This window comes from Micromys minutus (genome assembly GCF_963924665.1).
Source record: "Micromys minutus genome assembly, chromosome: 2".
NCBI lineage: Eukaryota > Metazoa > Chordata > Mammalia > Rodentia > Muridae > Micromys > Micromys minutus.
In genome coordinates this window covers 35,375,695-35,403,021 of record NC_137971.1, presented here as the reverse complement: position 1 = coordinate 35,403,021, position 27,327 = coordinate 35,375,695, and the positions used below count along the sequence as shown (strand labels likewise).

Below are 27,327 nucleotides of genomic sequence, written 5' to 3'. Positions count from 1 at the left end.
TGGAGCAAAGGCAGACATAGTATAAAACTGTACACAACACAGCACAGCCTAGGGGTCTCCCAAAGACACACAACAGAACTGCCCGAGAATGATCAGACCTGTGATGAGGTTATTTTCTTCTTTCTGTGTCCCCATTTCCCATTGTTTAAGTTCTCCCTTGTGTGATCCCAACAGGAAAAGAACTAGTGCTTTAGAATAATTTAGATTCTTCCAGAGGACCCAGATCTGATTCCCAGCACCCACATGGTGGAGCACAACCAATGTAACTCCAGTTCTGGGTGGATCTGATGCCTTCTTTGACCTCTGCAGGCACTGGACACACATGTGGTGCACATAGATGCTTGCAGGAAAAACATTCATACACATTTTTAAAAGTCTTTTTTAAATTTTTTAATGAAAATAAAATAAATGAGAAAGACTGGGGTATAGTGCAGTGATGGAGTAGCACTCTGAATGGAGAGGGATCTTGGGTTCCACCCCACATTGCCCGAAAGGAAGGTGTGTAGAGGTCCAACACAAAGCTCTTTCTTCACTACAAGGTACTTCTTTTATTAAATTATAAAACCACCTGATGTCAGGACACACGCTGAGATGAAGGAAATAAAATACCCTTTTCTCAAGTCTCTGACTTGGTGGAGCATGTGGTTTCAGACAAACAATGACAAACACTCTGAAGTCTTGGCCTCCGAACTCTAGAGAACTGACAGCCACACCCCCAAGTGTAGCTGTCCTGTGTACGGCCAGAGTTTATGGAAAATATTACAAAGACAATGCCCTGAAAAGGTGGCATGGTGCAGTGGGCAGTTACTGCTGCTAAACTGGTATAAAAATTTAGTCAAAATACAAGTTTTAGTCCATTACAGCTTTGCATAAAGCTTCAGGGAAGCCAACATAAGACACATCTTGTCAAAGGCACTTAGAGAGTCGTGATCAAAATACTTCGGAATTTCGTTTGAGACAGGAGTACTTTTCTACTCCCTGTTCACATTTGCTTCACACTGAAGCAGTGCTGGAAGGCAGCTATGGATGAGGAAAAATAGTTATTGCTCAATATACATATTAAAAATACAGAGAGATTAATACAGATTTTTGGTCCACACCAAAGCAAGTAACAGTTATCAGACTGCAGTGTTTCTCTTCATTCGAAAAGCCACCATCAACTTTACTCCAGTCCCACAAACAGAGCCTTGAGTTGACAATTCGTGCTGTCTGCTGCCTGGGTCCCCACTGTATCTCAGCAGTGCATTTTAACTGGAGAAAATCTCCAGGTGGTCTCGAAGGAGTCCGTGCACAGACCTCTATAATTCTGTGTCTCGGTACCGGGAGGGCTGGCTGTAGTAACCGCGCTTCGAGTGTGCCGCCAACTGTTGGCGGTACTCCTCTTCCTCGGGGTCACTTCCGTAGCTTCCTCTGGTGTCCTGGTAAAGTCTAGAAGGAGCTTTCTGTGGCTCTGGAGGTCTAGAACTAACAAAATGAGGATATTAAATACATAGCCCATATCGGGTCTTAGATGCCCACGGGGGTCACCGAAACTATAAGCCCAGGAGGTGGATAGTTTCCTGACCCTCCAAGAACATTCTACTACCAGCCAGGGCACTGACGGCCCCTCTTCTGGTTCACAGGGTGATAAGGGCAGAGATATAATATGGGTCAAGGCCATGGCCTATTTGGGCAGTGGTGTGCTTCAGTAACAAAAGAAACCTAGGAACCTGCTCAAGTGCTCTAACACACTGTAAGGCTCTAAGGTGGCACTGGGCACACAGGGCAAGTGGACAGAAACTTCTGATTCTGTCATCTTTGTGAGACAGGGTCTCTCGACATAGCCCTGGCTGTCCTGGAACACACTGTGAAGACCAGGCTGGCCTCGAACTCAGAGATCTGTCTGCCTCTGCCTGGCTTTTGATTCTGTAATCTTAGTAGTTAAGTTTGACTGACAGGGTAAGGTAAATAGTCAGCCTAGGAAGAAAGTTCTTAGCGCTCTGACACCTGGGCACTTTTTTTCTCCAAATACAGATGCTGGAGAAGCCTCCTCCTCTTGCCAATCCACCAAGTAGCCCTTACCTCATGTGTGGGGGCAGGCCGCCATCCGGCTTGGGGGCTTTGATTGGAACCGCATAGATGTCAGGATGCTTCTGAGCTATTTCAATCTGCAGCAATGAGGAAACAGGGAGAGAACGGGTAACTGCATGGACCTCTTGCTGGTCAGTCCCTACCCTGTCCCCGGGTCCTACCACCTTCCAGTTTGTTTCCAGCAAAAGAGAAAAATAGATGCAAGCCTGTGGCCTAGTGGAACACACCAAATGGTGAGGAATGGGGAGCCCTGAGACAGTACACTAAACCATCAAATTCCAAAAGACAGACCATAGAACGCTGTGGCAGTGGCTGGAGGAAGGGGACAGAGACCACGGTCAGAGGGGTACACTTGCACTTGGGAATTGGAGATGTTCCTGCAAGTAATGGAAGTGTCGGCTGCAGAGTGGGTGTGGTATGCTTAACTCCACTGAGCTGCCCCCTTACAAACGACTGACATGATAAATCGTATGTTAAGCAGGACTTGTCCCAACAACCTAGGAGACTGACGCTGGAGCACATCTTGTGTCCGGGTCACCCAGGGCAACATCAGTGAGCTCTCAAGAAAAGGAGAGGGAAGAGGGAGGGTGACTGGGAGAAAGCCTGTCCTGCCTTGGTCGCCACCACTTTTAAGGGAAGGTCACAATGTGTCACCCAATCTAATCTCTACCTCCTAGGCTCCAGTGACTCTCCAGCCCTGGCCTCCAAGCTGCTGCGACTACAGCTGTGCTCCCACTTCTGTTGTTGTGGGTTCTTTGCTAGAGAAATGTTTCACATGCGTCTCAAACACACTACAAAAACTAAGGCCCCCAGGTCCAATGGCTACTAGTATGCTACAAGCAAATGTGGGAACACATGAAAGGCCAGAGGACCAAATAACCACCACACATATTCCAGCTACTGTACCATCTGAGGGGTACTGACTTTAACCGCCAGCCCAGCCCAGTCCCGCCCAGATCTGCAGAACAGGGAGCTGAATCTTGCTCATCGAGACTGTTACGGCTTCGGTGTTTGCTTGTTTATTTTTGTTTTCCAAGACAGGGTTTCTCAGTATAACCCTGGCTGTCCCGGAACTCACTTTACAGATTATGCTTACACTGGCCTCAGACTCAGAGAGAGCCACCTGCTTCTGCCTCCCAAGTGCTAGGATTAAAGGTGTGCCCCACCATACCGGCTCTGATGGGTTCTTGATTGGAAGCAGAAAGGATGTGCTGCCAGCAAGCCATTTGGAAGCAGCACAAGAGAACTGGGGGGAAAGGGGCTGTGCCTGGCATGACTCTGGCAGTGGGAGAAAGGGTGTGTATTGTTACACTGAGAGCAAACATCACATGGGGCAAGCTAATTACCCTCGCATTCTGCGCTTCTTGGAGCTCCTGCATCCTCTGTAGTTTTGCCTTGTGGTCCATCTTCTCGAATATTTTCACTCTGCCCAGGACTGATCTGGGAGCATCTTCCTGCTCCTCGGTGCTTTCCCCAACCTCCTCACTCTCAGGCATGGGGACCGGAGTGGAAGGCTTCAGGATGGATCGCCCAAAGGCAGGTTTCACTGCAACAGGGGGAGGACACCCTTTGGTGGATCCCCCCGGGATCTCACCGCCAGCCACAGCGGAGAGGTTTGACTTGGCGTAGTCGTAAGAGTCTTCTCTGTTCTGGGTTCTGGCCTGCAGAGAGCAATAGCATGTCTTTGACCTGGGGCTTTTAGTTTCTTTTCAGAACTACGTTAGTGATTTAATACATCGTGTTTCCTGATCAGTTTCCAAAGGTGGGCAATGTAACCATCTTGACAAAGAACCACCTATGACAGGGCAGACAGCCACCAGTCAGGCATCTTGAGCCCCACCCGAGGGGGACAGAAGTGTTGGCAGAGGTGGGGTGGCCAGCAACAGCTAGAGGTGGAACAAACTCACTTCACAGTGGAGAAGATGGAATCTCGAGGAAGACCCCAGAAGAAATCAATTTTGGAGATGAAAAAGTAGGTTTTTCTGAGGTCAACCCGCCTGAAGGGTACAAGCATGGACCAAAACGTGAGAGTTGTACTTGGCTATGGGGTAATGAGACTGAGGCTGAGCTGGAGTGGGCATGACACAGGCAGGGCCCCAAGCCACAACCACTGTTCCTTCACTTTCTGCTCTAGACCTGGTGCAGGCTTTTGGTGCCTTCTTATATCAAGTCACAATGACAGCTGACAGCCTACACAGTCACTAATCCTTCCCATCCAAGCTACTGAGTTAAAGAAAAAAAAATGTACTGAGCTATAAGGAAAAGCCTCCCGTTATTGGCTGATTGTGATCTGGGGAAAGAAACCACAAGACTCACATCCTGCAGCCCTTATGTTGATTCTAGATAATAATTTACTAAATCAATAACTTAAGATGCTTTTATGGTGAGAGGCATTCTACACAACAGCGATGCCTGGTTTTTCTCAGCAGATCACCAGTAAGGAGTTTCTGGTATGTCCAAATTAGACTGTGGGCAGAAAAATTTTACTGGCTAGAAAAGGAAAACAAACAAAACCTCGAAGATTAGTGATTCTGGTGTGCAGCATTTGACCAAATCTCACTTTTCTACCAAAATAAATGGATAAATAAATAAATACTAAGTAAATAAATTAGGTTAACTCGTTCACTATGAAGCCTCAAATCATAGATTTTTCCTAAGGGCTTTTGGGCCTCTCTCCTCCTTCCCCGGTTTCTCGGGCTCACTCAGTGGTCTGTGGGACAAGCTCTAACAGCACATGTCAATCCCACACAGCCTCTTGTGTGGCCCCCGGGGTGCCCAGGGGCTCCTAGGCACCTGTGTCCTTCCCATCCTGGGCATCCCAGCCACATACCTTGGGCGGCTCTGGCTTGAATGCTGGGGGCGGGCTACCATCCCTAAGTTGATCTCGGCTAGCAGCCCTCCTCATCTGAGCTCGTGGCTCTGGGCTGGATTTCCTTATGCTCTACAAAACACAAAAGTTCATTTGCACCAAGAACACCCAAGCAGAGAGACAAGAGCCCTCTGCTCTGCTGGATTTCTGAAAACCCGTGGAAACTAAGAAGCTGAAGAGCTAAGGCAGTTCTCTCTTACTTGGAAGAGAGACACCAACCATGCTTCCCTAGAGAAACCTTAGGACACACTTCACTAAACTGGTGGAGTACAGGCAGCATGTTCTACCTTTCAAGGAAGGAGGAGAAGCCAAACCAAATACTTCCAAAGTCTAACGGTCTGTGTCACTACCTGCAGTATTCCTAAGCATTAGCTCCTCCTTTGTCTGCAGACTTACTCTTTACTACTGATCAACTATATATTAAATGTGTGTGTGTGTATGAGTGTGCATGTGTGTATGTGTGTGAGTGTGTGTGTGTGTGTGTATGAGTGTGTGTGTGAGTGTGTGAGTGTGTGTGTGTGAGTGTGTATGTGTGTGAGTGTGTGTGTGAGTGTGTGTGTGTTAGGCTTTCTCTCCCTTGTTTTTTTTCTGGGGGAGTACGTCTATCATTTATCATTTACCTGAATGAGCTAGTCTGCTAAGGGGTAGGACATAATTATCACCCACAATGATTTAGATATTGTCCACAGAGATCATCATTCCGATTTCTCTGACGTGCAACTAATAATCGCTCTGCCCTATACTAATGCCCACTGGTAGTTTTTTGAGGACTGTGTGAGCTACTGGATACACATCTGATCAGATGTCTGAAGCGCATTTAAAAGGTGACACACAGAGAGAAGGAAACTGATGGGGAAACACTCAGGAACCTTGATAGCATTAGGAGGTTAAAGGTCACAAGGAGAAAAGCAGGGCTCCTAAGAGTACAGAGAGAGGCCTAATCAAAGGTTACAAGCAAATGCAGCCATAACGTATTCATAAAGTTCCATCTGTAATTTGGACAGTCGCATCGGACATAAAACCGATCTATTTATCTATCACCCCTGGGGACAAGAGAGTGGTGAATGGTACCGTAACTCAGCCTTTTCCCAACGTCAAGTTCTGGCTCCACTTCCCATGGATCACAGCCACAGCCATGTAGGCTCGGGCTCACGATAGGCCTTCCTAGCAGTCCTCCGCTCCAATCCTTGAGGATACTTTCTACAGCACCCTCATGGCCTCACAGCCTGCAGCGAGCTGCCCAGGGTGCGCTGTGCCTCGCCTCACCTCCTCATGCTGCACCGGCTCCGAGGAGCGGGTGATGGAAGACACCAGAGGCTCCTCAGCCGGCTCATCCAGCTCATTGTCAGTGTAGGCGCCTCCCTCGCCGTCGGTATCTTCAAAGTCACTGATGAGACGGCTGTCACAACTCAGATAGTCCGCGCCCATGGCGGTTAAGTAGGACATGCGGTCTTCAGCGTCATCATCCATCCCTTCCATCTGGAGGAATTTGTTTTGAAGGGTGAGTGGGATCTGGCGTGGCTCTTGGGAGTGGGGACTTGAGAAAACTCCCAAGGGCTGAGCCATGTGTTGGGACCCTTGACATGTGCTAGAAGGGAAGGGACCTCACTTCCTGCTGTCACTTGGCTTTGTAGATGCTGGGCTAATTTCTGCACAGGGACATGAACTGAAGCCCTTCTAGTCTATCCTTGCTACGGGTCCATCCTCTATCCCAGCTGAGCCGAGCTTCCTCCGTCTGCAGGATCAGCTTCTTCCCAGCTTTTCTTCTGGTCTCTGTCTCCGTCTCATGCTATTCACAATCCTATTCATGTCCAAGACTCTCAGACCCAGGTGGGTTCAATCCCCAAGGTGAGGAAAAAAGTATTCTCAGAACCTTGAGGACAAAAACTACACTCTGCTCAACTTGTCTTCTAGAGGGAAGAACAGTGGAGACCATAAGCATTTATTTGGCTGATGCTCTATACGTCAACTGAACATCTGGGACAGCACCTGACTTGAGAACGCTAGAAAAGATCACTAGTGTTTTTACATCACGCACCCAAGCTCAGAGTCGGGTTGCATTCCCCACTGATGTCTTTCCTAAGCACGTAATCCCAGCTGTAAGCACCTCTCTTGGTATCTTGGTAACTGCATTCCCCATGGTTCTCAACCTTGCCTCTCATCTCCACTCCGAGTTTCCCATGTCCTTAGTAAGGTGTGGCATTAGGAAGGAGAACTTGTAAGCTCTGATTAGAGTACTCGGAAGGCAACTCTAGTTACTACATTAGAAGTAGAGGGGAAGTGAATGTAGGTGAGCGTTCATCGAGTTCTGCCTCGCTCGCTCCCTTCATTTTATCGCTCTGTTGGAGGATGATAAAGCTTCCGGCTTGATGGACACATTGAAATCCCTTTTGTTTCAGAGTTTACTACATTCACTGCCCTCTGGAGGAAGCATCGAGAACACAGACTCCCACCTCACAGCAGCAACTCTACGCCACATACCTTTCCTTCAGAGACCCAGACTGCTTCGTTCTGCTGCTGCTGAATGCTGTCCTTCAAGCTGCCAAACCAGCTATCATTGGCTGAATTCAAGTTGATCGTAGCTACAGACATAAGCCAAAAGGTCAGCGCCAATTCTCAGAGCCACCTTTACTCTGCTCACTCGATGTCTACTTATATCTTATTTGAAGAAAAACTTGCCAGATTCAGAAGTCTGAATGTTGTTTAAACACAAAACCTTTTCGGTCAAATGCAGCTAAAGCCGTTTTAGCTTACATTAAAGACTGTATGAGCTTGTTTCACAACACATATTTCTTCAGAAGAGCTACAGTGTGTGTGTACACATGTGGTTTTATTTATTTATTTATTTTGCAATGTCAAGAACAGAATTCAGGTCATCACAAATGTCACATGTGCTTTGCACCGCTGAGTCACAGCTCCACCCCCCCCCCAAAAAAAAAAAAAAAAAAAAAAAAAAAAAGAAAAAAGAATGAACTATACTTTGAACTGTGAGCTAAAATAAACCTATTCCCTTGAGCTACTTTTTGTTAGGGTATTTTTGTCATAGGGTGGGGGCCAGGGGACGGGGACAAAGAGCCTTATACTTCACACCAAGCAAATAAAGAAACCTAAGTGCAAACGTGGAACATGGTTTTCTGAGCTTGCAGCAAGGGCCACTGCACTACACAGCTCATGTAAAGACACCAACCTGCAGCACAGACACAAGATGCTAACAGAAGCGTGACCCGCATCTGCTTGTCAATCTGTTTTTATGGATGTAGTAGAGATAAACTAGGCAAGAAAAATGGCTCCAAAAACAGCTAAGTCCACTTGCTTTGAAAGCAGGAGGACATGAATTCAAGTCCGAGGTATAAAAAAGTAGGCACAGTATGCGTGCTCATGACCTCAGCACAGGAAGTGAAGACAGACAGCTCCTGGGCACCCAACAGCCAATCAGCCTGATGGACACCACACACACACACATGCATGTGCACATGCATGCACATATACAAACGTTACAGCGATATATAACATCTAAAACGCAAACAGTCTACAGGTTGAAGAATTACGCTTCAAGTTGTTTTTTTTTTTTAATCAAATTTGACTTTCTTTCATTAAGGAACTTTAATCTTGAAGCCAGGTTTGGTGAAGTACAACCTGGAAGGTAGAGGCAAGAACCTGAGGTTCAAGACCGTCAGTGGCTATACAGTAAGTCTGAGGCCAGCCTAGGGATACATGAGAAAACCTGAATAAGTTCCACCTCTGACCTTGGGCAACTGTGAATGAGCTTACAATTTCCTTAGTTATTAATTATTCACAGCACCAGACAGAACTGATACACTGGCTAGCCCAAGTTAACCTTGATGTCATGAATTTTCTTGTGTCCTTACTTATGGCATTTTACAAAGATTATTGTAATCACAGATAGCGTATGATCCAAGATGCAAACACAGAAGTGAGGCTGTGCACCCCAGGGACTAAACAAGTGACGTGTACTAGGTGTACAAAGAAAGTTTAAGTGGCCTTTTACAGGTTTCTATTAGCAGCTATCTGATACAGTCTGAATTCATCACAAAGAAAACTTGAGGTTTAGGGGCCAAGAAATGTAGAAACACATTTGTGCCTCCGCCAAGGTGGATGTAACAGAACCCCAGAGTCTCACTGGCAACTGAGGGCTGGAACTCTGATATCAAAGTTCCAGAGACACTAACTACCTTTCTGGCTCCAGTCGGAGGCAGTATCCAATCCATGCACGTTACCTCTTTCTAAAGAGGCTTACTAGGACTGTCAAACTCAAGGAACTGACATTCTGAAAGGATCCTCCTGCTGCCAACGTCCCTGCTAGAGTATGCTCATACCTCAGGGCAGCCATGCCCAGCTCTGGTATGTGTGGCAGTACCTTCCCGCCCCTAGTCACAGAGGCACCAAAAGGCACCATGCAAGCTGCAAGGGGTTGCTGACGAATGAGGTTCCTGACTGAAGTTCTAAACAGTCTGAAGGATCTAAAACCCACAGAAACGGGCCTCAAATGGGTCAATGGCACAGTATACAAATTACATCCCAGGAGGGCTAGCCTGTGGTCACTAACACTCACATTCTGGCACCAGCATAATAGGCAAGCCACCCCACAGCCTACTTTTTCCCATGCTCAACACTACCTACAGTTCCCTAGGAATTCAAGTACTGCTGAAGTCTGCATTTTTCTCAGCTGGTACAAGATTCATTTTCCCTGGTACTTTTCAAAGACTAAAGAATGACCAAAACAAACAAACAAAAATACCACATAAAGTAAGACGTTTTTCAAGAACGTGATGTAGAAAGAGAACAATTACAGTAATAGCACTCATAAGCTCCTCCAAAATTCCAGAGTCGAACACCAAAACTGTCATTTTGACAAAGCCTAGGAAGCAGATCAAACAGCCAGCCTATCCTGTGTCGCGTTGATGTGCTAGTATATCACAAAAGTGGCCGAGTTTGGGTCTCTAAGTCTGTAAGAGAGTCTTTAAACCATCAACGGAGCATTTTAAAGGTTCTAAGAACACATAAAATTCAAATTTCATTTTTATGATATATATATATATATATATATATATATATGCACAAATGCATTTCATACTAAGTATTTTCCCTGAGAAAGGTGTGTGCAGGCATAACATTTTAAAGTATTTTGACAAGCCAACTTGCTTTTGAGCAAGTCTCTAAGTAAAGTGTGTCTTAATGAGTCTATCAAGATCACAATAGAAAAGATTTTAATACTGTCATAATGGAAATCTTCTCTGTGGGAGTATTTTCTTATTACTATACAAAAAGGGAAACAGGCAATACAATACTGGGCCTGAGGAGACCACATAAGACAGAAAATATGACTTCAAACTGTGCTCACCAAAGCAAATCTAGTATTCCCACTTACTAATTCATAAAGATGCTAAATCTGCTCATGGTTAGGCCTAAAAAACAGTCTCAGCCTGTGGATGGACTTGGGGTGAAAGGGCAATAAAAAGGCTTTGTGTAGCCTCTACATGGCTTTTAGGGGTTGAGCTTAACAGTGGAAGAACCGTATAAAAGAGTTGCACAGAAACAGGCTTCTCAGTCCAAGCCATCAATGAGCCTGTATCTTCAGCCCTGAAGATTACATGGCTCACGGTATCAGGCGTGCAATGTACGCATGTATACAATGTACAGTGAGACCTGACTCCGACCTTCAACACTCAGTGTATATCCACAGCCCCCTCTAGCTTTAGTTCTGAATTTCTTGCTTCTCAATCAGCCTACATCAGAAAGGATATGCTTGGAGCTACAGACAAGGCACACTGGCTGCTCTTCCAGAGGACCCGTGTTTGATTCCTTGGCCTACTTGGGCACTGCTCACATGTGGTATACATATGCACACATAAGCAAGACACCATACACATAAAATAAGTAAATTTTTTAAAAAGAGAGAAAACACTGTGCTGTGTCAGAGCATATTTCTGAGGCCTGATAGTGACCTCAGTCATCTCTCTCCCTTCAAGTATCTTGTGATCCACTCCAGGGCAAACCCTTCCACACATGCCATCCCTCAAGCATCTTATGATCCACTCCAGGGTGAACCCTTCTACTCATGCCGTTCCTCTGGATCCTCAACAGATTCCACCCTTGACTGTGGCCTGTACCAACAATGCTGACTCCTAGCTAGGACAGGAAGCACCCACAGAGACCAGCTTCCTCTACAAGCTCTCCTCCTCGTCTAGTCTTCAGAAGCGCATCTCTTCCTCTACAACCCTAGACTCCCCTACTGATTTCTCACATCCTTGCATAAAACTCAAATCTGACCCTCTAAGGGAAGCTCCCAGCCATTCACTGGGCTTGAACCAAAATACGGGGATTGGAGAGATTCATGTGTTTCCTGTTCTCAGGTTCATAATCATGCAGGGTTCCATTTCTCATCTGTTAAAATGAGAAATTATTAATATAGTACTGGTTAATTCAAAATCTCAAATCAGATTCTGCTTGGAAGTCTGGAACTTTCTGAGCATGCACACAACATCCAAGGAAAAATTCCACACTGTGAAACGGTCATATACAGAACTGTCAAAATGGTCATAGCAAATCACCTGCAGGATCTATGACTACATGTAAAAAAAATACGTGAATCTCATGTTCAGACTTGAGTCTCATCTCTAAAATGCTTATAAAAGCACTCCAAAATCTAAAATATGAATTATTTCTAGTTGTAAGCACTTTAGACAAGGGATAGCCAACCTATGCACAATCCCTTCAGGCATGTGAATTATCTAGCTGGGTTAAAAGGGATATGAGATATAGTCAGAAAAACCAATTTTAGTGTGGGCTTGGATCTGTGAACCTGCAATGGTTTCTACCTGCCCGATTATGCTGAACACAGGTCAGACTAGCATTCAACTCCCAGCACCCGTATGGCAGCTCACAACTGTCTGAAACTCTATTCCCAGGGAATCTGGCACCTACAGAGATATGCACACAGGCAAAAAACAAACAAGCAAGAAAACAAACAACAAAATGAACAGCAACAACCAAAAAAAAAAAAAAAAAAAAAACCCACATTATCAAGACATATAAAAACAAGCTTTAAAAAAAAAAAAAAAGCACAATATTCAGTTTAGAAACCCACTTAGAAACCAAGTGATTGTTGGGTCACACTTTTTTCCTGTGCATTTGGCTACACTCTATCCTAGCTACAACTTTGACCATGATGTTCAGACCTACATCTCTAACAAGAGACTGAAACAAAAGAATGTTAGAATGTGGACACACATCCATTCATCTTGACCTTTTCCCCAAACATCAAAGTTTGAGACAACTATCACTGACTCTAAAGTTACTGAAGGAAAAAAATGGCATCTATGTAGTATCCTCATGGTATTCCCACACACGCAAAACAGAGCACTGCACAACCAAAAAGAACTGTGTAGCTCTCTTAGACTCTCAATCATATCATACTCACACCGCTTGCTCACGCAGACAGTACAGGAAAGGTCCTATTTTTAGACCATCTCACTATCATAAGCAATGGCTGCAATGTGGCTTTTATTTTTGCCACTTTAATAATATCTTATTTCAGAAGAGTTCATATGCAGCTTAAGTATAGGTCAGCTCTAAAGTGTCCTGTGCCCACGTCTGGTGCTTGGCTAGTCTATCAGAATCCATCTTCTCCCCTCATTGCAGATTAGCTATGCAAATTCTACAAAGACTATGAGATGGTTTACAAAGATTCTTATATAGTATTTACCTGTAAAAGGGTGATCATTAAGAAAAAAACTATTCACAGTATCATTACACCTCAAGAGTAGAAGTAGAAATGTTTACATATTCCACATTCAGACTGCTTGGGACTCTATCTGGGTGATGCTGTCAATCACTGCATTAAGTTCCTGTCACATAGTTAATACATCACCCACACTAAGACAAAGGCAACGCACAGTAAACAAAGACATGGGACTCATTAGCCTTGAGTCTATCACAAAAGACAAGCATCATGAAGGTGACCGGCTAGTACCAGATTTTGTATCTTGACAATTATCTCCGGCTAACGAAATCACAGTTTAACACACAATTGCCACAGGTCTACATATCCACTCGAGCATGACTGCACATCCACACTCGCAATGATTTCCTTATTTCTCTTTCTGAGCATGGGCCCTTTGAACTTCACTTACCTGTAAAAAGATGAGAACAGGTTTTTTTGAGCTTGTTGGCTTGATCAAATAACTTTCGAGAACTTTTATTGGACGTTGGACTCAACCTCTGCCTTATGGTTTTAACACCTTGTCTGGAATCCGGGTTGAAGAAAATCACGATAGGGAACCACTGAGTGTAATTGAGCAGGTCCACAGCTTTGGGGGTAACGTCAAGCAGGGCATGCTTGTCCTGTCACAGATGGACAAAGGGTGGCACATGGTGACATCAAAAACATCATGGAGGGGTTTGTTTTCCCAGGTAAAGACTGTACCAGATAAGATGTATTTTTTAAGACAAGAGTCTCGCTGTATAACTCTGTTATTATGTTACTCAGGCTAGCCTTGAACTCACGGCCTTCTAGTTCTGAGATTAAAGATGTACAAAAACCCAAGAATATTTCTTTCTGTATTACATCCACTTCCATCCGATCAGTTAGAACTTCTTTCAGGACTGCAGTGCCCCTCCTCTGCATGCCTTCATGCTCCAGTCTCCCCCGAGGTCAACAGTAAGGCAGAAAGAGTGAGGGCAGTACAAGGTTCTCAGTGGGAATGAGGGTACAGGTCACATCTGTACAAGCTTTATCAGAGTATACTGTTATGACTGGCCCACTTTGTTCTCGGTTATTGCTGTGTATTTCCCACCATTCCAATTTATATATTAAATTATCACAGATATACCTGTGAAGAAAAAGTAGTCTATGCATGCACACACACACACACACACACACACACACACACACACACACACACAGAGGCTGTTGGTACGCTCATGGTTCCAGTCACCCGACAAGGGTCCTAGGATATAGTCCCCTCCAAAAAAGAGGGACCACTAGTAAGTGTTACTTGGTTTAATAATGGGAACTCTGAAAAGAATGGCACCTGGCTTACACAGTGAAAAGGCTTCTATCTACACGAGCTTTGGTCATTAGCACCTTATTAAAATACACATTCTATTTCAAGCCATGGTCCGGTTCGCTGACAACATGAGCTTCTGATGACTTTTCTCACCTGCTCAATAATTTGCCTCACAGTATTCAACCGAACCACTCCACTGGATTTCTCAGATCCTGCATCTTTGGGTTCTGTCTCTGTAAAAGAAAACAAGGCTAAGTAATACTGCTGGAAAGCAGTTGACAACCAAATGCCACAGCCTAACATCAGCACAAAGTGACAAATGACACTGGGCACCATCTTGTGCACACAGTGAGATGAAACAGTGTGTACATTCTTCTGTGTTTGTATGTACCCAAGAATGTGCACATGTGTGTGTGCTTGTGTGCATGCGTTTTACATATCAAACACCAGGGTTTTACTCATCTGAAACAAGTACCATACCACTGAGCTACAACCTCAGCCCTATTAAATGGAAACTAATCAGAAGAAATTGTTAGGTCAACCTGACAACAAGGAGTACTTGATGCTCTCCAACAATCAATACCCCAAGTAATTATTTCTAAAAGAATGGATCTAGAAATATAAAAGTCCTAAAAAGTTATAAATATCAACCGTAATAGATGGGCTGAACTTAAAAAAGAAAAAAAATGTTTGGGACCAGAACTGTTATCAATTTCTAAATATTTACATATGCATACTTAAAATATCTACAAAAAGAGAAGACTCGGGCCTAAATATAAGATTCATTCTTGGTTATATGTTCCTGTTATATCAGCACATGCAAGATGATGTCAGGAAGATCAGAAAGGAAAGGTCTTCCTTGGCTACACAGTAATTTCAGGGCCAGCCTGGGCTATCTGAAGGACCCTGCTCCCCGCCCCACCCAAATATATTCCTGTCATCCCTCATACACCCAGACAGGTAATTTTATGGAGTATCTTTAGTACACGTGCATTTAGATGCTGATTACTCACGTGAGAGCAAATGTGGAATTTTCCTCTTGTGCTGTATCAAGCTGATGCCCAAAATGGTTCAATTTTTGGGATATTTCAGATTAGCAATGTTCATGTATATTGTAACTGTACCATGAATGTTAAATCTCTTTGTTACTGAGGGGACGGTGTTATTTTCCTTATGTGGAGAAGTATTCCTATGACGAGACTCACAGACATCCCCTTGCATGAAGTCTCACAGCTCTGCAATTGAAACTCTCAACTGGCTCAGGAGACAGTTTCAAAACCTGGGGATGTGTCTGTCTATGAGCAGATGGAGGAGAGAGAGTGTATCCGACAATGTGATACAGTGACTCCAGGCAGAGTGTGTGGATACTCATTATTCTCCCAACTTCTGTGTGCCAGGGCCTTTGCACATTAAACACCCTGGGAGTAAAACTCTATGAATCAACTTACTTGCAGTTTGAAACAGGTCAGGTAACTCATTTGCCAGCCTTTCCATTGCGATATCTGCTATGGGGCCAAACAGAACCACGGGTCTCTTGAAGCCAGCTGAAATGGAAACAAGAGGCTATCAGATGTGCACCTATAGTGTCCAGACGAGAGGCAAGTGCACTGTCTATACTTCTGCCATCTCAGCATTAGGATACCTGAGTGTCAGCATTAAAATTATCTTCTACATTTTGAGGATTTGCCTCCATTGAGGACCCTAAACCATTCAGGCTCCCTGTTGAATACGATTCCCTCACCACACCCTTGGTGAAGCCAGAACTGTTTGGTTACAGAGACACTGGTGGAAATGGCTCAGAGCCCGTGCAGTTGCCTTACCTTCCCGAAGCAGAACCTTCTCGTAGGCAGGGAACTTGGTGCTAACTGATACAGCCGCTGCCAGGTCTTCCCGGCTCTTGCGAATGTTCTTCTTGACCCCGGATCTCTGGCCACGCATCCGCCAGAAGTCTGCTCGGTCCCCGGCGTTCTCTCGCTGGGCATTCTGGACACTGGCCATTTGCTCAGCTCTGAGAGAAGAAACCAGAAGAACTCATTCTCCACAGCACGGGAACGGGTTATTATTGAGATACAGTCACAGTCATGTGAGAACCCAGGGCAGGGATGGAGAGATGGCTCAGTGGTTAAGAGCACTGTCTGCTCTTCCAGAGGTCCTGAGTTCAAATCCCAGCAACCACATGGTGACTCACAACCATCTGTAATGGGATCTGATGCCCTCTTCTGGTGTGTAGGGATATATGCAGATAAAGTACTCGTATATATAAATTTTAAAATCTTAAAAAGAAGAACCCAGGACAGACTTAAATTGACAATGGGGACAATAAAGGGGACCGTGGAGCCAGAAAACACTGTGTGTAAACATCACTGTTAACCTGACAGAATTTAGAATTACCATGGAACCTCTGGGCCAGCCTATGGGGGTGTTTCTAACCACCTGAAGAGATGGCATTTTCCCATGGGTTGGGGTCCACACTGAACACAAGGGAGGAAGCAAGCTGAGGACCAACATTCCCACTGCCCCTCCTTGGGTGTTCTGTCAGAGGGACGAGAAAAGTCCACAGGGTCTCTGAATTCCACAAGCAATAGCTTAGTACAGAACATGCCATGGGTGGCTCCTATGGTGTGTAATATGAACGTATGTAGCAAACAGATCACCGTTCTTAAGTCCCATAGCCACACACCAGCAAGTGCTCCCTAGGATGTACAAGACTCTCCTAAGGATGGAGACCTGGAGTGCTGAGGGGCTATGGCCACACAGTGTTTCCCAAAACCAAGGCAGCAGCAGGCTAGCCTCAAATAAGCCAAGTGCAGCAACCAGGCCAGAGGTGCTCAAGACTAAAGAGCTTCAATCTCTGTCTCCATAAAGAACTGATGAAGGTCACATGGGACTGACTTCCTGGGAGGCAGCTCTATCTTACCTTTAGGGGATAGAGAGGGTTAAAAGATATGTGTAGGAAGTAGGCTCAGTTACCTGCTCTTGTTAGGGATTAAGCCTTTCTCCAGTTCGTTCCCGATCCTCACAGCCAGCCAGTGGCCGAGTTTGCCATCGTACAATGTATCTACTACTCGGAAGACCTCTCCCCTGGTGAAGGCCAGGCTCTGTGGAGTTTCCTTCTCACATTCAAAGTGGCTTCTTATAAAAAACGAATCTCCCCTGCCACAAGCCAGGATGTCTCTGTACACTGGAGAATAAAAGCAATGTTGGCTGTGTTGTGCTCAACTGAAGATCACCCCTTCTGGGTTCCTCCATTGTAGTGCATTATGGGAGGAAGGAAGAACCACTAACTTCCTGAAGTGCTGTGATGGTGGGGCCTATATAATCGATTAAACATTACACTAGGCCTTTCTCAGAGGACCTGGTGGGTGTTGGGAGAATGAGATTAACATTCAAATAGGAAACTGAAGAAAGCAAACTGTTCCTTAACCACGTAACTGAAAGCCTGAGTAGAAGACTCAGTGAAGTCAGAGGGAGTTACGGCTCCCACCCCATGGCCTTCTAGCAGGGACATCTGCTCTTCTCCCGGAGTTCTTACTGTCTCCATACCATCAGGCCTTCGGGCTAACCCCAAAACTGAGTCTTCGATTCTGCTAGGTCTGTCCCACAGGGGACTCGACAACCTGCACATTCAGTGTCTTTTACCTCATAGATTCTGTTTCCCTGAAGAGCTCTGCCTAATACAGCTGCCCATCAATCTTCTGATGCAAACAGGAAGGGACTAGTCTTGTCCCCCCAGTTTCCAGAAGAGGGTGAAGCAACTTGTGATACCCCACTCATTTTTCCCACTCCCCTTAAATAAAACAGATGACCAAACTCACTCACCGTCTGCTCGGCTCTGAGCCAAAATGGTCACAGTTTCGCCCTTGGGGATTTCTAACAGGTAGAGGACCGCATCTTCCCGGACTAGCCCTCTGAAGTCCTGTGTGTTCACCTGGCCGGAGGTAAAAACCAGAAGTCAAAACTGAGAGACAGACAGACAAACTCACTCTGGTAAAGTCTCGATGGGGCCGGGGAAATAACTTAGTGGTCGAGTACTTACTTATTAGCATGCACAAAGCTCTAGGACTAATACCCAGCAGTACCAAAAATTTTAAAAGGTAACTCCTAAACTTCAGTTTGTTCCCAAGGGGCCTGTCCACAGCAAATGCAAGGTGCACAAGTCTGTACGGTTGCCGCTCAGTCCATTTGCCCCGCACCTTTCTAATGTCCTGGGTTATGTGAGTACTCACAGGGAGCCATGGGGTTAGCCTGCCTAGCTGCCTTGAGAGGCAGGTTTCTCAGGTTGGAGTTCATGGCTCCCAGGATACGATGTGCCTTCCTGTTCCCGAGACACTGGTGTAGTCCCTCAGGCAGCGAAGCACTCTGGCCACTTTGTGTTCGTCTGTTTCCTTGCAAGTCGAGGAAACATGGAAGATGGCCGGGACAATTGGTCTTAGACATGAATCCTGTGTACCCGGCATAGCTTACATACTTCATTGTATCCTGGCAACTACAACTGTATTGGTCCTGGTGGCTGCCATTATAGTCTGCTTCTGATAAGGATATACAAAAGTCTGAGTGCTCTCAACAAAATTGTCACAGCTTCAGTCTTGTGTGGCCCCTCCAACAGGCCTGATTTAATTCAGGGACGTCCTATCAGGTGACCTTGACCTAGTAAATAAGCCCAGGTGACTACAAATATTTCTCTACCAACCTTCTTCGGCGCTCTTACTACCATCACACCTGCCAATCCTTCAGATGAAGACTTTGTCACTGAACTGATTAGAATTTATCATCCTCTCTGACCTGACCCCCCCCCTTTAAGTCTCCCAAGAGGTAACCAAAAAGGTACAATATTTAAGTAATAAACTGATAACTTTAACCAATGTAAAACAGTGGGGTCTGTAATAAGCAGACCTGGAACCATATTTCTTTAAAATTAATTGGAATAAAACCTTGAAGGCACATGCATAGTTCAATTCATCCTTCCTTCTGTAACCCCAATCTCTCGAAAGCTATCTAACAATAGATACTAATCCCTATGTTTTCGGCTGAGGCAAGATGATTATGAGTTCAAGGTCAGTAGGATTCTGTCTCTAAAAGCAGAAGAAAAATGTTTAACACACATTTGTGAAATCAGGTGCATTAGTCTTACAATGGGAGACACCGGGCATTGAATCATTAAACTGCTGGTCTATATGTCCGTCTAGTCAACGTTTATCCCACAATGACTGGGTGCACACTAGAGAAGGATGCTGTAAGAGAACTTAGAAAGCCTGTAAGAACTTTTAATTTGCACTTTCTTGATGGCTAAAGATGTTGAATATTTGGAGAAAAAAAAAACCTTGTCCATTAGCATTTCTTCTGTTGAAGATTCTATTTAGTTTCACACTCAAACATATAAAAATTATGTATTATGCGTACAGTACTTTGCCTGCTCCTATTTCTTTGCATTACATGTTTGTCTGCTAAGTGCAAAGGTCAGAGAGGGGCACTGGATGCCCTGGAACCGAAGTTACAGATGGTTGTTTGGGGCTGCAAATCCAACGCAGGTCCTCTGGAAGAGCAGACGTAACTGCTGAACCACCTCTCCAGCCCGCATGCTTGATTTTAAATTAAGACGTTATTTTTGTTGTGTTTACTTCTTCTTTTGAATTCTCAGTATGCTCCAGACGCCAACGCTCCATCAGATATGCAGCTTGTAAAGACTTCCCCCTGCTGTATGCGGCCTCTTCACTCAGATGATGGCATTCTTGGTGTAGAAGCTCTTGATGCTTCTTAGTTTCATGAAATCCCATGTTGGTCTTACGCCTGGGCTGCCAGGGTCCTGTTCAGAGAGTCCTTTCCTGTGCCTATAAACTGCACCGCGTCCTCTGCCTCCTTCTCTGTCATATTCGGGGTGTCAGGCTTTAAGGTTGAGATCCATGATCCATCTGAAATGGAGTCTTGCAAAAAGTAACAGAGGACAATCTATGTTCATTGTTGAACAGCCAGTTTGACCAGCACTGTTTGTTGTTGAAGACGTTGTCTTTTCTCCAGCGTGTATTTCTGGACTCTCAAAACTTGTGTGGCTCTAGGTTTATCATGAGCTTTCCTGGTTTCTAATTCTATTCCACTGGTCAACGTGTCTCTTTTGTGCAAAACCATGCTGTTTTTACTTTCAGAGCTCTGTAGTGTAACTTGAAATCAGAGATGGTGATCCCTCCAGGAAAGTTTTTATTCTTTAGGATTATTCTATCATAGGTCTTTTGCGATTTCATATGAATTTTGAGACACCCCCTCCCAGTTTCTGGTAAGAATTACATTGGAATTTTGATAGGGATTATGTTGAATCTATAGATTACTTTTGGTAGGATGGCCATTTTCACAATATTAACCCTGCAAACCCATGAACATGGGAGGCCCTTCTATCTTTTGATATCTTCAATAGTCTTTCTCTGGTGTATTAAAATTTTCATTGTACAAGTATTTACCTTCCTTGGTTAGATTCAACCCAAGATTTTTCTCTTTAGGCTATAGTAAATGGGATTGTTTTATTTGTTTCTTTTTGTTTATGTTTGTTGCTGATATACAAAAGGCTAGTAATTTTTGTATGTTTATCTTGTGCTTAGATATTTGTCTGAATGTGTTTAATTAGCTTTAGAAGATTTTCGGTCTTTAATGTATCTAATAACATGACATAAGATCCTACCACTGAAGATGGAACATACTTGAGTCATAGGATGCAGGGAAATCAATTGTGTACTGAGCTGGAAGATGCACTGCCTACCAGCTATAGGTTTTCAGAGTGCTGGAAGTTCACTGCACACCACCAGGGGAGAAAAGTCATCCAGGCTCTAGCAGCCGTGAACCCCACAATAACAGCTAGCTGGGAAAACAGGCACACTGATAGACAATGGCACAAGTAATATGGCAGTGACCAACCTCTGCTTGGATTTAGAACCCAATCTGATACTTCTAACTAGGCTAAAAGCCTATGGCTGGTCTGTGATGGAGCCTAGGAAGAACTCAATACTAAACTGTACTAAGTGGAAATACCATAAACTGACCACTAAGTTCTTACCGTCATGTCTATACATTAGTGTGCCACTTGTCCATACTGAACAGAAAAGTTTCTTTTTTTTTTCTAAAACAAGATTTCTCTATGTAGTCCTAGCTGTCCTGTAACTTGATTTGTAGATCAGGCTGGCTTTGAACTGAGATCTCTTCTCTCTTGAGTCCTGGAGTGCTAGGATAAAAGGCACGTAACACCACGCCTGACTCAGAGAAGTTTCATTATGCAGTCAGTGATAAAAGACCCATAACTTGTCAGCATATGGAAATTAACAGACTGTGGCGCACTCAGCTCTAAAGAGTGTGGAGCACTGAGATCTGAAGAGTGTGGAGCACTGAGGCCTGAAGAGTGTGGAGCACTGAGGCCTGAAGAGTGTGGAGCACTGAGGCCTGAAGAGTGTGGAGCACTCAGCTCAAAAGAGTGTGGAGCACTGAGATCTGAAGAGTGTGGAGAACTGAGACCTGCAGAGTGTGGAGCACTGAGGTCTGAAGAGTGTGGAGCACTAAGCTCAAAAGAGTGTGGAGCACTGAGGTCTGAAGAGTGTGGAGCACTGAGGTCTGAAGAGTGTGGAGAACTGAGACCTGAAGAGTGTGGAGCACTGAGGTCTGAAGAGTGTGGAGCACTGAGCTTTGAAGAGTGTGGAGCACTGAGGTCTGAAGAGTGTGGACCACTGAGCTTTGAAGAGTGTGGAGCACTGAGGCCTGAAGATTGTGGAGCACTGAGGTCTGAAGAGTGTGGAGCACTGAGGTCTGAAGAGTGTGGAGCACTGAGGCCTGAAGAGTGTGGAGCACTGAGGTCTGAATAGTGTGGAGCACTCAGCTCTAAATGGAACATCTATACTATATTCTCCTTCCCAAAAGGCTCAGGGATCATAATGGAAGAGAGAGCAAAAAATAAAGGTGAGAAGAAAGTGATTTGCAAAGGCAATCAGCTCCTCTTTGACACAATGTTACCACGTAAGGTGCTGTCATTCTGGCCTCTGTCCCCAAAGGTCATGGATAGAACTTCGCTGTCAAACTCTTTCTTGTGCCATTCGCAGAGCTTCACCTGTATCTATGAATGCTTTCTATGCACACTGCAGATGCTCATATTTATCTGCTTATTTAAACATGAAAGGGCACACACAGGGCTTCAGGGCCTCTATCCATCTCCACGACCTTCTGTTGGGAGCAAAGCTATAACTGTCAAAATTAAAACATACTCTGCAAGCTACAGTTTAAAACTCCAGGGCCAGCGGTGTGGCTCAATGCATTAAGGCACTTGCTACCAAACCTGAGCCCTATAATCCATGTGGTGGAAGGACAGAAATGTCTCCTAAAAGTTGTCCTCTTTCCTCCCATGCATGACATGGCACGAGTGTTCCTCTGGCTCCCCTTACCCCAACCCCCACATACCACAAATAGAAGTAGTTTTAAAAATCCATGTGATTTAACAACCACAACCACTCCCGCAAATGTGTCTGGTTTTCTTTTTGCCTTTTCAGATTTTGAAGGAGAGATACCAGCCACACCATATAAATAACAAAGAAGCAGTTAAACCAAGCAGGGAAAGATGAATAAAAATAAAAGCAATCATATTTCTGTTATCTGTAAGACCTGCTGGGTTCAGCCACAGAACAGCAGCACACAATCCACGTCAGGGCTTACCTACAAAAGGCAGAGGCATTCTTAAAAACCCACCAACAAAAGGAACTGGCCAGGCTATGCCCACAGGTCCCTTGTCTTCAGGCTGACAGAGGAGTATGGAACGCAACTACAGTGAAAACGCTTAGGCCAGTATTCCGGTACTTCAAGGTCAGTCCTTCCCGACAGACAAATATCGCCTTTCATTATCTGAGAGCAGTGTGCAGGGCTGGGCTCAGTGTGCTGGGAGCCTGGGGAGGATTCGGTATCAGCTCCGGCTCACTGTGCCACAGATGCCTCTCTGCCCAGCTTGGGGAGCTCGATTTTTCTCAGCCTTCTATAAAAAAAGAGACCTTTTTGCTGTCGGGCTTGAGTGATGATCAAGGCTACCTGTTGCCTGATGTCTACTACCAGCATCTCCCTGGTCACCATAATGATGGCAGGAAACCAAAAAAAAAAAAAAAAAAAAAACCTTTCAAGAAAAGTTTTGACTATGGAAGCAATTCTTGTCTTTAACAATGTTTTATACAGAAACTGGATGTCTGAAACCCTAGGTGAATTCTTGACTTCTCTCTCATTAAAAATTCATAGGTACTATCCTGTCCACAAGAAAACTTCTCCAATTTTTAATGAGCAAGGCTCTAAGCCTCTGGCTTCCCGGTAGCCGAAAGCATGCTTTCTCTTCACCTGTACATCCGCTCACTGAGTACAAATTAATAAGTGTTGGCATTTGGAAAGATTTTCATCAGTAGCATGGGAAGCTGGGGATGGAAAGATGTCCTAGGATCATGTGTTACCTCAGGTTTACTCAGGTGAACCTTCCGGGACCCAAACAAGGTCCCAGAATTTTACTGGAAAGCTTAGTAATGCTCATGAGTAAGGCTTGGTACCTCTCACTCTAGACCACATCATCAGAGTGCAAAGGGGGCACACCCTTGTGTCTTGAGGTCTGATTCCCTGGAGGATTCTGCAACTTCTTCAGTCATCTGCTTTTGGCACAGAAATGCTTACCAGACCCCTCAGTTAATGCCTTTTGGATTTTCCACCAAAGTCTCTCTGTGTGCACAGCCAGAAATATAAAGAAAACCTCTATACTGAAAAACATCCACCAAAGCGCCTTGCTGGGCTACTGAGGGCAGGCTTCCTTACCTTCAGAATCTGGTCTCCCTCTTGCAGGCCCTCCTGCTCTGCAGAGGTGCCTTCCTGAATGCCGGCCACAAATATCCCAACATCATTTCCACCAGCCAACCGGAGGCCCACGCTGTCTCCCTTCTTGAACCTCACCATTTTGGTGTTAGGGCTGAAGTAGTTTTGGTTTAAGAAAGGAAAGACAGAATATACTGTTTAAAATGAAGAATTCTCATCGAGAGCTTAAAGAGCTATTGAACTATTTTCCAGCTCAGGAGTGACTTCCCTCTCACTTTTCTCATCCGTCTCGTAATTTAATCTCCCTGGGACAGTGATGGGAAATGTCTACCAGCCTATAACAGAACAAACTACCAGATTGACCAGTTAATGCATCTAAGATGAGTATGTAATTAGGGATTGATCCTAGCTCAGGTACAAGGATGCCCTCCCAAATGCAGCCCACCACAAGTTTAGTCCAACGAAGACAGTCCAGATCCAAGGAGGCCAGGACAAATCCACCAACTACCGTCTAGACAGCATTCAACATGGTCCCCTTCTTACTCCCACTGTGCCGGGACCATCGCACCCCTACAGTCTCTACTGAAGCACTACATTCTGAAGCTGCTCCCCCTTTTTGGAGTTAAACATCTGAGTGATGTAAATATTCAGAAAAATACTCAGGACAAGCAATGACAGGTGGGTAAATGACAGATACCAAAGCTGTCAAGTCCACCCAATCCCAAAGTTCGCTTTCTCACAGATCATCCCTCCTTCTAGTGACCATTAGGAATTAGAGTTGCTTAACGGGGGCTCAAGAGAAACTCACCATTGGGGTGGGAGTGGAAACAGCACCACCGTGTGGATTTCAGCTAAGACATATGCCGAATGGGGAAGGAGGGGTATGGGGTGGGGGGCAGAGTAATGGAGGTACATACCCGTATATTGCTTCATCTTCCGGATTAGGACGAAGAAAACTTCTTGGAGCTGTTCTGGGTTGAGGAACTGTGGATTTAAAGATTTTATTTGTTTTTATTTTATACAGAGGAGGTTTTTTTTTCATGCACACAAACTCACCATGTGGGTGCCTAGTGCTTGTGGAAGCCAGAAGGGGGCATTAGACCCCCTAGCAGTGGAGTTACAGAGGGTTGTGAGTCACCATGTGGATGATGAGAAACTCTTAACCCTTGAGTGACTCTGGTCACCAGGCACTGTGGATTTTAAGAAAGTTTAGTGTGGGCTTCATGTGTAGCTTAAATGTGTGGCTCTGCCTCACATGCAGCATGGTGTGAATTCAGTCCCTGTACCACTAAATAAATCACAGCAAATCCAGACAAAAACCTTCACCACCTGGACCCAGAGCTTGTTTTTTTAATATAAAGACAGCAAAATCCACAGGCTTTGAGTGTAACTATGTACTGTGGTACCACACTGTATCTACCACCCTAGCTAACAACAGCCTTTCCTGCTCCCTAGCGCACTCCTTTCTTAAAGTGTCTTCATTTTCACTTAGAGAGAGGAAGAAAAAGAAGAAGGAGAAGAAGGGGGGTAGGGGTAGGGGAGGGGGGGAGGGAGAAGGAGGGGGAGGGGAGGGGGAGGAGGAGGAGGAAGAGGAGGAGGAGGTGGAGGAGGAGGAGGAGGAGGAAGAGGAGGAGGAGGAGGAAGAGGAGGAGGAGGAGGAGGAGGAGGAGGAGGAGGAGGAGGAGGAGGAGGAGGAGAAGGAGAAGGAGAAGAAGAAGAAAGACTTAGAGATGAAGCTTAACTTCCTGGCATTTACAGTTATCACAGTTCCTCTAAGTTGGAGAAAAGAAACACCCTAACACAAGGTACTCATGCACAAAGCAGTGCACTTTATAGCTAGAAAATATTGTTTTCCCCACATATAAATATTTATGTACCTAGCATTATGATGATAATCACATGGAGAGAGGGCAAGAGGAGGTATTCAAATGTGTCAAAATGTGACTCATTCTGATCACATATTAGGATAGATCTTACCTCTCACATTAAGAGGGCTTCCTCTACTGGACAAATTATTTTAAAAATAACATTGCTTTTTATTTTCAAGCACATTCCAGAAACATCAAGCACATACTTCTGAACTCAATTCTTCCTATCAGTGGCTCTGCGCTGGAAACATGAACCAGCTTGTGTACAGCAGACACATACAAAAGAATGACCTCAACGCCTTACCTGGGGATTCTTCCTGGTACCTGGGCTCTTTGTTGCCCTCTGTGACACCCGCAACTGTGATGTCCCCCGTGGACTTGAACGGCGTGGGTGTGGCACCCATCCTGGACAGTCGGCCTGAGGTTTCCTCTCTTGAGCTGAAGCATACACCATGATCATGTCTCAGATAACACAGTTGTGATACACACCCAAGTGCATGTACCAGTGACTAACAGAAACAGTCGTGATACAAACCCAAGTGCATGCACCAGAAACAGAAGCCTTACCTCGGCCTCTCCTTCAGCTTCTCAGTGGAGGAATGATAATCCTGATCAGAATACTGCTGGCGTCTCTCCTCTGGAGAAAAAGACCGGTTGGACTCTATTTCCGAGATATCTGGTTCCAAAAGAAGGAAAGACTAATTCAGTGAGATACAGGCGCACCAAAATTCCACTTGTCTCTAAGAGTCGGAAGCGTGAGGGGAGGCTATCAGTTTAGCGGTTTTTCCTTTTACTAAGGGAGGAGGAAAACCTTCCTCATTTTCAGAGGGATAGTACTGAATGAAAAGATGGTCAAATTCTGAACTGTACACTTCTTTCAGCCCACTAGCTTTTAAAGCTGTCTTAAAGAGGCCATGATCCAGCTACAAAATAGGGTCCCTCCATTACTACTGTATAAATTGGTTCTAGAACCATTTCCCCAACCAAATTCAGCAAGTGAGTAAGTCCTTTATATAAGGTGTTAAATGTGAGCACACAGGCTATCCATAATGTCCTGCATGTTTTATCTATAATTCATAACATATTTAACATATTACAAATGCTGGATCAACTGTGGCTACAGTATACTGCTGATAGAGTAAGAAAAACCTTAACCTTCTGATAGACCAGAAAGGAAAATAATTTTCAAACGAGGCATGTTGGTACAGCATGGTGCACAGTAACAATCTTAGGGAAGCGCCTTGGCCTGCTGAGCCATCCTGCTGCTGCACTCCTACCCCAGGGCTATTGTCACCCAGTAGTCTAAACAAGAGACCAGTGGGAAAGCCAACTGTGGGGCCTGGGATGGAGCCACACCCCAGGAGCTGGTACACAGGATGAAAGTCCTCTCCTGAGCCATTTCCCCAGTCTGGAAGTATTACAAGAGCCCATCCTCTAGTTAGCATGGCTGAGGAGATGCATGTGAGGGAGTATGGCACCCTTTTGTAGCCTTCTTAATCTTGTTACTTTTCTAAGATACCCTGTAAAGATAAGGCAGCAATCCTAACTCTGCAACTTGAACACACCACGCCTGCTCTCGCAACTGTTTCTGTGCATTTAGAGCTGGTCCCTGTAATTCAACATTAAGTGTGTATCAGTATGAAAGGGCAGCTGGTTCCTTCCTTTGCAAGGAACATGCGGAGCAGGAACAGAT

The 27,327-nt window shown here is 45.0% G+C and overlaps 1 protein-coding gene across 3 annotated transcripts in view; it reads right to left on the bottom strand.

Moving 5' to 3' along the window:
* Positions 1-424: 424 nt before the first annotated feature.
* Positions 425-27,327, bottom strand: part of TJP2 (tight junction protein 2) — a 94,298-nt gene continuing 67,395 nt past the window's right edge. For 2 of the 3 annotated variants that reach the window (XM_080911479.1, XM_080911478.1), the window contains exons 8-23: positions 26,202-26,310; positions 25,939-26,072; positions 24,684-24,750; positions 23,770-23,920; positions 17,788-17,896; positions 16,939-17,149; positions 15,789-15,976; positions 15,417-15,512; positions 14,122-14,201; positions 13,093-13,303; positions 7,421-7,521; positions 6,206-6,418; positions 4,901-5,011; positions 3,417-3,731; positions 2,062-2,147; positions 425-1,464 (exon numbers count right to left, since the gene is read on the bottom strand). In XM_080911479.1, coding sequence (XP_080767605.1) covers positions 1,299-1,464; positions 2,062-2,147; positions 3,417-3,731; positions 4,901-5,011; positions 6,206-6,418; positions 7,421-7,521; positions 13,093-13,303; positions 14,122-14,201; positions 15,417-15,512; positions 15,789-15,976; positions 16,939-17,149; positions 17,788-17,896; positions 23,770-23,920; positions 24,684-24,750; positions 25,939-26,072; positions 26,202-26,310 — 2,348 coding nt within the window. In that variant the 3' untranslated portion in view covers positions 425-1,298. The remainder of the gene's footprint in view (positions 1,465-2,061; positions 2,148-3,416; positions 3,732-4,900; positions 5,012-6,205; positions 6,419-7,420; positions 7,522-13,092; positions 13,304-14,121; positions 14,202-15,416; positions 15,513-15,788; positions 15,977-16,938; positions 17,150-17,787; positions 17,897-23,769; positions 23,921-24,683; positions 24,751-25,938; positions 26,073-26,201; positions 26,311-27,327) is intronic. The other variant, XM_080911480.1, reaches the window with a different exon arrangement.